Source organism: Oncorhynchus masou, chromosome 7, assembly GCF_036934945.1.
Source record: "Oncorhynchus masou masou isolate Uvic2021 chromosome 7, UVic_Omas_1.1, whole genome shotgun sequence".
NCBI classification, from domain to species: Eukaryota; Metazoa; Chordata; class Actinopteri; order Salmoniformes; family Salmonidae; genus Oncorhynchus; species Oncorhynchus masou.
Window position 1 is genome coordinate 21,664,969 of NC_088218.1, and position 12,929 is coordinate 21,677,897.

General features: G+C 40.0%; 1 protein-coding gene across 4 annotated transcripts in view; it reads left to right on the forward strand.

Moving 5' to 3' along the window:
* The window catches only part of LOC135543494 (gamma-aminobutyric acid receptor subunit gamma-3-like), a 41,438-nt gene that overhangs the window by 7,276 nt on the left and 21,233 nt on the right, over nt 1-12,929 (forward strand). For 3 of the 4 annotated variants that reach the window (XM_064970801.1, XM_064970802.1, XM_064970803.1), the window contains exons 3-4: nt 3,240-3,307; nt 11,744-11,964. In XM_064970801.1, the coding sequence (XP_064826873.1) occupies nt 3,240-3,307; nt 11,744-11,964 (289 nt within the window). Of the gene's footprint in view, nt 1-3,239; nt 3,308-9,059; nt 9,816-11,743; nt 11,965-12,929 lie in introns of those variants that run through there. The other variant, XM_064970805.1, reaches the window with a different exon arrangement.

Sequence of the window (12,929 nt, forward strand, 5' to 3'; positions counted from 1 at the left end):
TTAACCCATTCCCTGTGCTATCGTTAAAGGGACGCTCAGCAATTTAGCCGGGGCATTCACAAACATTGGAACCCAGCAACAGATTCATTTGCTGTTGTTTTGTTCCGAAGCAGCCCCATATCCTCATGCCATTTGGTGAGTAATTGGTGAGATTAGATCATGGTGTCCCCGGTCTATCTATGTCTACTTTTCAAGAAAATGGCCTAATAAGTCTTGTTAGGGACCCTAACAAGACATGGGGAAGCAGATGAAAATCAATTCAATGGTTAGAGGCAACAGGAAATTATGTGGACTTGGGTCCCTAATTCAATCAATTGCAGATAAAGGAGAAAACACATTGCAGGTTCACTCAAAATGTTTGTCAGAGGCTACGTTTTGACAGGCAGCCAAAACAGACCAATCAGATCAGCTCTGAAAAAGAACTGATGTAAAAAGGTCTGATGTGAATAGCCAAAATACCAATTAGTGGAAAAACAATGAGAATCGACCTGTCTGTGTAAATGCAGCCAGAGTGTTAATTGTGACAAAACCAACACACCACATATCAGGTCTTAGAGATCCTATATGGATTCTATGTGTATTTCTCTGCAAATTAACTACAAAAACTACACCTGCCCTAACTGTGTTTACATTATGTATATACACATATCATTTATTTTCCACTATGTATGATTGATTGGGTCTCATTAACATTTTCAAATTTACTTTTTGAAATTGTACAGCAATACTGTCACCAATACATGCTTTGTGGTTGTCAAATACAGCTCTCTCTGGCTGGTCTCTCTTTTGATAAGGACAAGTAGAGGATATTAGTTTCAGGTTGCAGCGGAGGCCAGGGACACAGTCACCTGAAATGTCTCACTTCCTATTTTAATATAGTCTGTCCCCAAACTCCCAGAACACACTAGGTCCTGTCTGTCTACCACCTCGCTTTTAATGACCTCTGTCTGGCAGAGTGAAGTAGAAGACAGTTAGACGGAGTGCAGTAAGGCTTGATTCAACCCCGCCGCATCCCATGTGGCACCCTGTTCCCTTTGTAGTGCACTACTTTTAACCAGAGCCCTATTTAAGGAATAGGGTGTCATTTTGGATGCATCCACTGTTAACACGACTCCTAAGGCGGATGACAGATATCACCCGGCGCCCATTGAACTCGTCTGAAGATGTTTGTGTTTGGATTGTTGTTGTGAAAGATGAAATTAGCTTGTCACGATTCTGGCTGACAGGAGGTAGAGGGGAAGGGAGCGATTTGAGGCTGACGAGAGTGGCTTTACTGAGGGTATTGTGCTCATTTACTGGGCTAGAGACGCAGACCCTGGACATCTGCTTTGCTAGCACACGTGACCACCCTCCCAAATGATCTCACCAGTCGGCACCACCGAACAGTTAATGATTCAGCAGAGCAAGTGGCGACACTTCAGGCTGAGGAGTACGTTTCACCCATCCCCATGTGCTACAAAGACACTGGAGAGCCTGTCGCATAGCTTCTTACCATCTCAAAATAGGGGTGCCTGACCTAGGATCAGGATCCCACTGTCCATGTAATCACATTCAATCTGACAGTCAATTCAATCTAACAGTCAAAACCTCAATTGATCCTCAATCAGCACTCCTACCCTGAAACATGCCAGCTCAGAAAAGATCAGACCAGAAAACAGTGACGCAAAAGGCAACAGAAAACATTTTAATACAATGTAAGGGGAATAAACTAGGAGAATTGAGCGGTTGTGGTGAATGAGACCGGTGGGGCTGACGAGGGCAAGTGTATTTCTCATCACATTGACAGGTTAACTGTGTGTAAAAGACGCTCCTCCATTAAAACTCTCATGGGGGCATTTTACTCTGCAGATGGGGAGTTGTAATTATGCTTGCTTGATAAGGAAGGGGAGGCAGGGAGGGCGGAGTGTGTGTGTGTGCGTGTGTGGGGGGTGGCCGGCCTTGGTGCAAATAAATCTCTGATAACAGTAACAGTAAGTGGACAAACTCAAGTCAAAGCAGCGTAGAACAAACATATGTGGAAACTCTACAGAGGATTCGTGTGGGCAGTGCATTCACCTTCCCATATGTCATGATTATATTGAATTTGACAGTAAAACTACTGTACTACAACTTTGAATAACATTCCAATAGCACCATTTTTCTTCAATTAAAGCAGGGTTTCCCAAACTCGGTCCTGGGGCCCCTCCTGGGGACACATAGCACTACACAATTGATTCACAGCTTGATGATGAATTGGTTGTTTGAATCAGCTGTGTGGTGCTAGGGGGAAAAAACTAAATGTGCACCCAGGGGTGCCCAGGCCTGAATTTGGGTAACTCTGAATTAAAGTACTTTACCAATAACTACAAAAAGTTGCTGCCATAAATGTACATTGTGTTATTTGATGATAATGGCTAAAGTGGAACTTTAGTAATGTCCTATCAAATCAAATTGTATTTGTCACATGCGCCGAATACAACAGGTATAGTGGACCTTACAGTGAAATGTTTACGTACATGCACCTTAACCAACAATGCAGTTAAGAAGAAATAAGTGTTAAGAAAGTATTTACTAAATAAACTGAAGTAAACAATAATCAAATAACAATACACCTTTTTTTTTAAAGACAAAATTTACTCTGCTATTTTCTTGCGTCTGAATTCTACAAAACTGTCATATCTATTTGTCCATTACACCCTGTTGCAATTAAAAACGTCTTTGTGCGGATCTTTCTGTCATAGTCTGATGTGAGTGTACTGCACCACCTCAACAGTTAATTGCCAGAGTTGCCAAAGCCTATGAAAGAGGCTAATGTGCAATGACAGAGGTGCACTTAGCCACACAAGCGTGAACTGCTAATTACAGCAACGCCTTGTAAGATTAGTTACAGAGAACAGGCTTTAAATTGTGAAATGTAGGGTTGGAATCGTGTATGGCATGTTATCCAATAGATTTGAGCCGTGTGGAAAACAGTTTCCTACATCTCCAGTGAAAGGTGACTGCCTGGAATGAAACTGGTGAACCGGTGAACCACTTCATGTATAGGAATCACTTAAAGTGATAGTTCACCCCCAAAATCAATATGTGTCAGGTGTTTTCCTTCCTCCGACACGGTTGAAAGTCGACCAGAGTCAACAACAGATATGTAGGCATGTCCTTTTAAATACTTTTGACATGGCACCCTAGGTTTGGCAGTGTTACTACACTTGGTTGTGGTTACAATGTGCTTTTACAGTGATTTTTCTTTCTGTCTTTTACAGTTAAACCAACGCTTATCGACGTTGACATATACGTCAATAGCATCGGACCTGTATCATCAATAGACATGGTAAGTGAAAATCTCTCTCTCTCTCTCTCTCTCTCTCTCTCTCTCTCTCTCTCTCTCTCTCTTTATATATGTATTTATCATGAACATCATTTGATTACTTTGTTTTTCTGTGCTGCTTGAATAAAGGTCAACTGTGGGCCAAGAGAGTTAAGGCAAGATACGTTCCATCATCTTTCATATCCCCAGTGAGCTGGGCTGCACAGACAGGAAAGCAGTTGTATCTGGTGGTGAAGTGGGATGTGTGGGTGTTGGAATGAGAAATAGAGCCTGTGGTCACAGTGCTCAGACAACTTGTTATACCGTAGTCACTGTATCGGTATGTAAATGGCTCAAATGTAAATGGCTCAAATGTACATGACTAAACTTTAAATGTTTTCTCAGAGTCGGGCCTTGCATTGTAATACTTAGTAGTGAGAGCATAATGAATATTGAATACATTTGATGGTGTAATACAACTCTGGCTTCCACTGTAGTAAGAACAACCCTTAGTGTGTTATTCATGATATACATCGGGGTGCTTAAGCCTTGTTGCTTATTTACTTAATCAATCTTATATGTGATATCCCTATGTTTTGTAATCAACTTCATGCTGGTCTTGGGTAGTATAGTGTGCTGTCACCTACAGTGTGCTGTCACCTACTAGTGAGTCACCAGACCATCACATAACTGAATGGTATTCACCCCACCTTGGATTTTTACCTGATTTATTTCAGGTACACCGTGATTGGTGAGTCACACAGATCTCCACCACGATGTAAACTTTGGCCAGACTACGATAGCCTATAGGAGCATCCCACGCCCTCCCTTAGCCCCGCCCCTGTAACTGTTTGTCCTGGCAACATTACAAAAGCCAGGAAGAAAAGAAAGACAACAGATTTCTTCAGCTCGGCTTGGCTGCAAACCCCCGTCACACTTCAGTGCACCCCGAGCGTCACCCTGTGAACTGTGGAGTGACCTCCCGTGCCTCGAATGTCCATTTAACGCATTTAGATCATCAGAACTCTGTTTCTGGAAGACAAAGCAGCAGGTCAAGTTGATGGGTTGTATGGAACAGGACATCCATATTGATCATCTACTAAATTGTTACTTGTTCATATACAGTAGGGTTAGTAGTCAATGGACTCACCCAGGTATGATGTTCTATGGACATGGTTAGGGATCTAAGAGAATGATAATATACATGTTATAATTTGGAACTTTGTGTGATACCCAATAATAGAGTTGAAATCGGAAGTTTACATACACTTAGGTTGGAGTCATTAAAACTCGTTTTTCAACCACTCCACAAATTTCTTGCTAACAAACTATAGTTTTGTCAAGTCGGTTAGGACATCTACTTTGTGCATGACACAAGTAATTTTTCCAACAATTGTTTACAGACAGATTATTTCACTGTATCACAATTCCAGTGGGTCAGAAGTTTACATACACTAAGTTGACTGTGCCTTTAAACACCTTGGAAAATTCCAGAAAATGATGTCATGGCTTTAGAAGCTTCTGATAGGCTAATTGACATCATTTGAGTCAATTGGAGATGCACCTGTGGATGTATTTCAAGGCCGACCTTCAAACTCAGTGCCTCTTTGCTTGACATCATAGGAAAATCAAATTAAATCAGCCAAGACCTCAGAAAAAGAATTGTAGACCTCCACAAGTCTGGTTCATCCTTGGGAGCAATTTCCAAGCGCCTGAAGGTACCACGTTCATCTGTACAAACGATAGTACGGAAGTATAAACACCATGGGACCACACAGCCGCCTACCGCTCAGTCTCCTAGAGATGAACATACTTTTGTGCGAAATGTGCAAATCAATCCCAGAACAACAGAAAAAGACCTTGTGAAGATGCTGGAGGAAACAGTTATATCCACAGTAAAACCACAGTAAAACATGTCCTATATCGACATAACCTGAAAGGCCGCTCAGCAAGGAAGAAGCCACTGCTCCAAAACTGCCATAAAAAAGCCAGACTACGGTTTGCAACTGCACATGGGGACAAAGATTGTACTTTTTGGAGAAATGTCCTCTGGTCTGATGAAACAAAAATAGAACTGCTTGGCCTAGAGGTCGACCGATTTAATCGGAATGGCTGATTTCAAGTTTTCATAACAATTGGAAATCTGTATTTTTGGACACCGATTTTGCAGATTTTTAAAATTTATTTTTTATTTTTACACCTTTTATTTAATCTTTATTTAACTAGGCAAGTCAGTTAAGAACACATTCTTATTTTCAATGACGGCCTAGGAACAGTGGGTTAACTGCCTTGTTCAGGTGCAGAACAACAGATTTTTACCTTGTCAGCTCTGGGATTCAATCTTGCAACTTTACGGTTAACTAGTCCAACGCTCTAAAAATCAAAACACAGAAGTATATATTTTTAAACCTGCATATTTAGCTAAAATAAATCCAGGTTAGCAGGCAATATTAACCAGGTGAAATTGTGTCACTTCTCTTGCGTTCAATGCACGCAGAGTCTGGGTATATGCAACAGTTTGGGCAGCCTGGCTCATTGCGAACTAATTTGCCAGAATTTTACGTAATTATGACATAACATTGACAGGTTGTACAATGTCACAAGAATATTTAGACTTAGGGATGCCACCTGTTAGATGAAATACCTAACGGTTCCGTATTTCACTGAAATAATAAACGTTTTGTTTTCAAAATGATAGTTTCCGAATTCGACCATATTAATGACCAAAGGCTCGTATTTCTGTGTGTTATTAGGTTATAATTAAGTCTATGATTTGATATTTGATAGAGCAGTCCGACTGAGCGATGATAGGCAGCAGCAGGCTCGTAAGCATTCATTCAAACAACGCTTTCATGCGTTTTGCCAGCAGCTCTTCACAAGCACAGTGCTGTTTATGACTTCAAGCCTATCAACTCCCGAGATTAGGCTGGTGTAACCGATGTGAAATGGCTAGCTAGTTAGTGGGGTGCACGCTAATAGCGTATCAAACGTCACTCACTCTGAGTCTTGGAGTTGTTCCCCTTGCTCTGCATGGGTAACGCTGCTTTGAGTGTGGCTGTTGTCGATGTGTTCCTGGTTCGAGCCCAGGTAGCGGCGAGGAGAGGGATGGAAGCTATACTGTTACACTGGCAATACTAAAGTGCCTATAAGAACATCCAATAGTCAAAGGTATATAAGATAAAAATGGTATAGAGAGAAATAGTCCTATAAATACTATATTAACTACAACCTAAAACCTCTTACCTTGGAATATTGAAGTCTCATGTTAAAAGGAACCACCAACTTTCATATGTTCTCATGTTCTGAGCAAGGAACTTAAACGTTAGCTTTTTTTACATGGCAGATATTGCACTTATACTTTATTCTCCAACACTTTGTTTTTGCATTATTTAAACCAAATTGAACATGTTTCATTATTTATTTGAGGCTAAATTGATTTTTATTGATGTATTATATTAAGTTAAAATGAGTGTTCATTCAGTATTGTTGTAATTGTCATTATTACAAATAAATGTTTAAAAATCGTTCGATTAATCGGTACAAGCTATTTTTGGTCCTCCAATAATCAGTATCGGTATCGGCGTTGAAAAATCGGTCGACCTCTAGTTTGGCCATAATGACTATCGTTATGTTTGGAGGAAAAAGGGGGAGGCTTGTAAGCCGAAGAAAAATATCCCAACCGTGAAGCACGGGGGTGGCAGCATCATGTTGTGGGGGTGCTTTGCTGCAGGAGGGACTGATGCACTTCACATAATAGATGGCATCATTAGTTAAGAAAATTATGTGGATATATTGAAGCAACATCTCAAGACATCAGTCAGGGAGTTAAAGCTTGGTTGCAAATGGGTCTTCCAAATGGGTCCCCAAGCATACTTCCAAAGTTGTGGAAAAATGGCTTAAGGACAACAAAGTCAAGGTATTGGAGTGACCATCACAAAGCCCTGACCTCCATCCCATAGAACATTTGTGGCCAGAACTGAAAAAGCGTGTGGGAGAGTTTGACCCAAGTTAAACAATTTAAAGGCAATGCTACCAAATACTAATTGAGTGTATGTAAACTTCTGACCCTCTGGGAATGTGATGAAAGAAATAAAAGCCTAAATAAATCATTCTCTCTACTATTATTCTGACATTTCCCATTCTTAAAATAAAGTGGTGATCCTAACTGACCTAAGACAGGGAATTTTTTCCCTGGGATTAAATGTCAGAAATTGTGGAAAAACTGAGTTTAAATGTATTTGGCTAAGGTGTATGTAAACTTCTGACCTTTTGACTTCTGACAGCTGTATGTGTTGGGTTTATATAGTCAATGAAGGCTACTCACTCAGACATGATATTCTATGTTCCTGGCATGTATTCTATTGTAATGGTTCTGTTTAAGCCATATATACAGTATAAGGCTAGTATGTAGTCACCCAGACCTGATGTTCCATCGGCATTGTTCGCGATCCAAAGAGAAGGAGTGTCTTTTTTGCCATCGGGGAATGGTTAGGGTTTATTTACACCGACGAGACTGAGTCCTCGGATGGTTCAATGTCACTGAAGAAGATAGTAATCTAGGACAGAGTGCGATGGGAGCATGTCTGATTCAGTACCATTAACTCAGAGCGCAGTGGTCATAGTTGCTGGTGCTATGCAGAAAGATAGCACGTCGAAATAGTTGAGCAAAAGAGGACACTATGCCACAGTAATCTCGGCCTACAGTCCATCAGTCCATGTGGTGCCATTGAAAAATGATGGATATATGATGTTATTTGGTGCATTTTCACTGTGTGAAAACAGATTGTGTTAATATGAGGAATCAATATTCTTCCACAGGGCATGGTTATTTGTTATGTTCCACAGGATTAGTGCCAATAAAGACAGAAATAAGATCTTCAGAACCTGTCTGATTTGTTTTCTCTCCTCAGAATGAAAATAGATTGATTGAGTCTGCCAAAATGTCTAGCCCAGATAACAACGGGTTACATAATGTTAACTAGTGAGGAGCCACCCCACAGAGAGGAAGAGAGATGTTTGACGATGCCATGTTTAAAAATGGAGTGCATCTAAGATGTGACACCAGGTCTCAGGGGAACAACAGTGGATCAGTGAGTAGTGTTTACTCGACCAACAGAGAACTCGTTCTATTAAGCAGCCTGTCTCACCTTCAGTTTCTGATAGATCTCTAAAGGATTGCATCATGACATCTGTCTCAATATCCATATGATACCACTTATATTGACATTTTAGTAATTTAGCCGACACTCTTATCCAGAGTGATTTACAGTAGCATGAGGGTTAAGTGCCTTGCTCAAGGGCATAGACCGAGTTTTCACCTAATCGGCTTCGGGATTCAAATCAGCGATCTTTCAATGACTGGCCCAATGGTTTTAACAACTAATATTCATAATTTGGTGTATATTCTATGCAGTGTGCTAGTAGGAACATTAGACTTTGTCTACCCTCCTCCGGATTCCAATAGATCGTTAATGGATTAAATGGCAACTATAGGATTATATGAAGGCTACAGGCCCTGATCATATCTCTCCTTTCTAATAATTGGTGTCATCGTACCTCCGTCATCATAGAGCAATGAGCACAGGAAATATTTTGCTTGTAGATTCCATTAGCTTTGGTATCCAATATCCATACACATGCTAGGATTTACAGATACAATTACTGTAACAAAACACAGGAACGCAATGGGTCCCTTGGACTAATCCAATACCATCCCTGTAGTACATATCAGAAAAGAAAAATGTGAGTTTTCAACATTTTTTTTCAACAACTGTTTTCACAGATTCTCCAAGTATCCACACATTCTGAGTTTCTGGATTGTAAGATTTCAGCCACAATGACACCTGTTTTAATGACACTGGTTCCTCTGTGTACTCGTTGAATTATTGACACATTTTGTTTGAAGGGACATCTTCACAATTCTCTGCAGAAAGGAAATGCTATTTTTAGGGTATATCTGGGAGGCTCACTCAGTGTCCAAGGCAACGGGGCTACCCGTAGCAGAAGCCACAGCCAGCCACACACAACATGCAAAAGTTCAAAGCTCTCTACAAGCAAGCTGCCCATTGTTGGCCAACCTTTTTACACTGACCTTTTGGTCCCTTCTCACTGTAAGCCTTTCTATAAAAAAATATATATAAAAAATGCAAAAAAAAAGAAAAGAAGTTTGGCTTGACCATGACAGCAATGGAGTAGGCAAGGTCAAACAGATCTGGGACCAGGCTAAATACACAAGGTAGAATAGGAATATGTGTGGAAGCAAGTGTAATGAATCATACACAAGTCTGTGAGTACTTCTAATGGGTTGATATTGTGGATTTGCAGATCGTGGCATTGTACTGTAATGCTGTCAGTCCTTGGAGCGTCTTCTTCCCCTCACTTGACCTTTCATAATGTGGCATTTGATATGCTCATTTTAGTGCCTGCTGTTGGACTCTAAATTCACGAGGGGCGCTTAGTGTTTGCCTGGAAGTTGCGCTGTGGGAGTAATTCTTAGCCTTGTAACGACGGACAGAGAGGCCAAGGCACGTTCGTAAGTTACCTCTTTTTAACATGTTTAATTTGAACTCGAGTTCATCGCGGTAAGACTGTTGCTTTGCCTTTTTTCTCGTCTTGTAGCATCAGTCATTAAAAGCGTGGGTGTGAGCTTTCGTAACGATTTCCATAATAGTTAATGACACAGAACGAGGAAAGAGGATGTGGTTTTTTCCTTCCATACATTGATAAGCTGTTTGAGCACAGCGTGTATTTTATAACCAAATATGAATCGCCAGAGTGATGATTTGAACAGTAGTAATCATATCCCACTGTTTATGGCCCTCATCTGAGGTAGATAATAAGGCTTTTTCTAAAATCTTTACATTTAGTGTAGAGATGGAATAGACTCCAGGGTAGACTTAATTTGGAAAACGTAGTCCCCTACAGGCGTGTTAAGACCTTAATTAGAGACCTAGGCTACTCATATGCCTGGATTGATTAGCTCTTCCCTAATGTGTGGATTTTAGTACTGGGATCCTAGGGACTTCCAACTCTGACATCACCACTTTCATGTTGACATTTAAAATGGTTAAAGGTAAGGGTTAAAGTTAGTGTAGGGACGTCCCAAGTATTCCGGATAGCACTAACCCTTGTAAAAGAGACTTGGATCTCAGTGTGACTTTGCTGTGTACACAAAGGTTAAATAAATAAAACATGTATAAAATATACCCTGAATTCCTGTCTGATGACATAGTAGTCTACTGTACACACCCTCATGATGTAAGGAAGCCAGGTCTAACAATAGGAATCAAGTCATTTTCGTGTGTTAACTATTTTTTTTCAAGACTATGAAATGTCATTGCAGTCTTAAGGTTGCAAAGAATTTACTGAAGTGAAACTAATTGCGATGCTTCTGAGGGAAATATCTATTCATATTTATACAGTTTATTGACCTTCATCTTACATTTAAAGGGTATTACAGGACTACACAGAGGCTGTTAGAGGGGGAGAGAGCAGAATAAATGCATACTTGGTATTTTTTTTACTTTTTAGATTTCTTTAGAGATTAATCACTGATTTCATATCACATTCGTCTTCATAACTTAGCTAGTGAGAAACTCATGGGTGAAATAACATAGTTAAAATGTTAGATCAGCATTATTAATTCAAATCTAGTCATCAGTAGGTAAATGATCTATCTTATCTGTGATACCAGTTTGTCTGATCAAGCCCGTTTCACTTCATTTCTCATACATTAATGTATGCCTTTTAACAGATGCTGTTATCCAAAGCAACTTGCAAGTCATGCGTGCATACATTTTTCTTAGGGTTGCCCCAGCGGGAATCACACCCATAAACCTGTGCTTTGCTCTACCAATTGAGCCGAACAGGACCTTATATATTACAGTGGCTATTACCTGGGAGGCTTGAGGAATAGACTCTTTAGACTGACGTGTTGTGTGATTGATTGTTCTTTTACTCCTTAAGGTCATGGTAACAGCTACAGTCGTGCTGCTCCCATCACATTCTAATTAGTGCTGTATTAAAGTCAGGTCCCATGTGCCTGTAAAAGTTTCCAAAAGGTCACCCGTCAGAATCAAGATGCGGTTTCTGGGGGACGTCAACATAAGGGATTAGGAAAAGAGAAATGCTTCTATTTTTTAGCACTTTTAAATGTTAAGGCAATTTATAATTTATGCTTGTCTTATCATATAATCATTTATGGTATGTTTTGTCTAAGAGAACAAGGGTCTTGTCTCGTTCTGTCTCTATGTTCGGGTAGACCATCAACACTGCCGATCTGCAGCTGCTCTCAATTTAAAAAAAAATGAACATCTTAAAGTTAAATATATAGCATGACTGGATTGTAGATGATCCCCCCCCCCAGAGTTGGGACCAAAATGTATCATAAAAGATGTAATAATATATGAAATATGTATAATATATGTAGGTTAAAGGTCAGTTTCTTCTGTTTTGTTACAGGAATACGAAATTGACATCATTTTTGCACAGACGTGGATCGACAGCCGTCTGCAATACAACAGCACTATGAAGATCCTGACTCTAAACAGCAACATGGTGGGAATGATCTGGGTCCCTGACACCATCTTCAGAAACTCCAAGAACGCAGACTCTCATTGGATTACGATGCCCAATCAGCTTCTGCGTATTTGGAACGATGGGAAGATATTATACACGCTGAGGTAAAATAAGTGGCTTTTCTTTATCAGATATCACAGACATTGTTGTTTTGAACAGCCAACTATCGTCCCATCTTTGTTCTTAATTTACAGCTTAGCAAACATTGGGTTTCCCTTTCAAGGAAAGAAAAATAGACAATATAAATGAAAATAGTGTCATTACTGCCCATCTTTGGACTGAAGATCACATCTAGAATATTCTAACTTCCTCAGAACTCAGGTAGAGTTCAACACAGTGTAAGAAGGTGGCACAAACGCACTGACATCTGTGCCACATACTGATGCTACACCAATAACCCAAAATAAAAATCTGTCTACTCTACGATAAGAATAACATTGTTTTGTATCTTTCATCACTTCTCTGCAAAGTGGGTTAGCACTTGGTACATTCGCTTTGCACACTCTAGTACACTGTCTTCGGGAGATCATGCTTTTTAGGGCGCAAATGTCATCCTTTCAGTCCTTTTTTTGCTAAGTTTTCAACCGCGGATTCACCTCTGCTGAGAAAAAGAGAGACATCACCTGCTGTTTGCATAACTGACTGAGGTATTCCCTTGGCAACAGGCAAAGCACAGGACAAAGGAAAGAATGTGTGGGCAGGTTAATTATTGTCAGGACTGACCTGGCTGGCTCCCCAAGGCGGAATCATACAAGATCCGACAATATCAGCCATTCTCAGTGAGCTTTATCGGTTAGTGTATTATCTTTGAGCATTATTGTTTGGCATTATACAGGATATGGACATTATCACTGAACATTATTGTTGAGCATTATCACTGAGCATTGTTAGTTAACATCATATAATGCCCATAATGTCTATACACACACCATCATATACATATATATTTATATTCCGGACTCTGACATTGCTCATTCTAATATTTCTCTATTTCTTAATTCCTTTCTTTCAATTTTGTTTTTTGAGATATGTGAATTGTTTTGTATTGTTAGGTATTACTACACTGTTG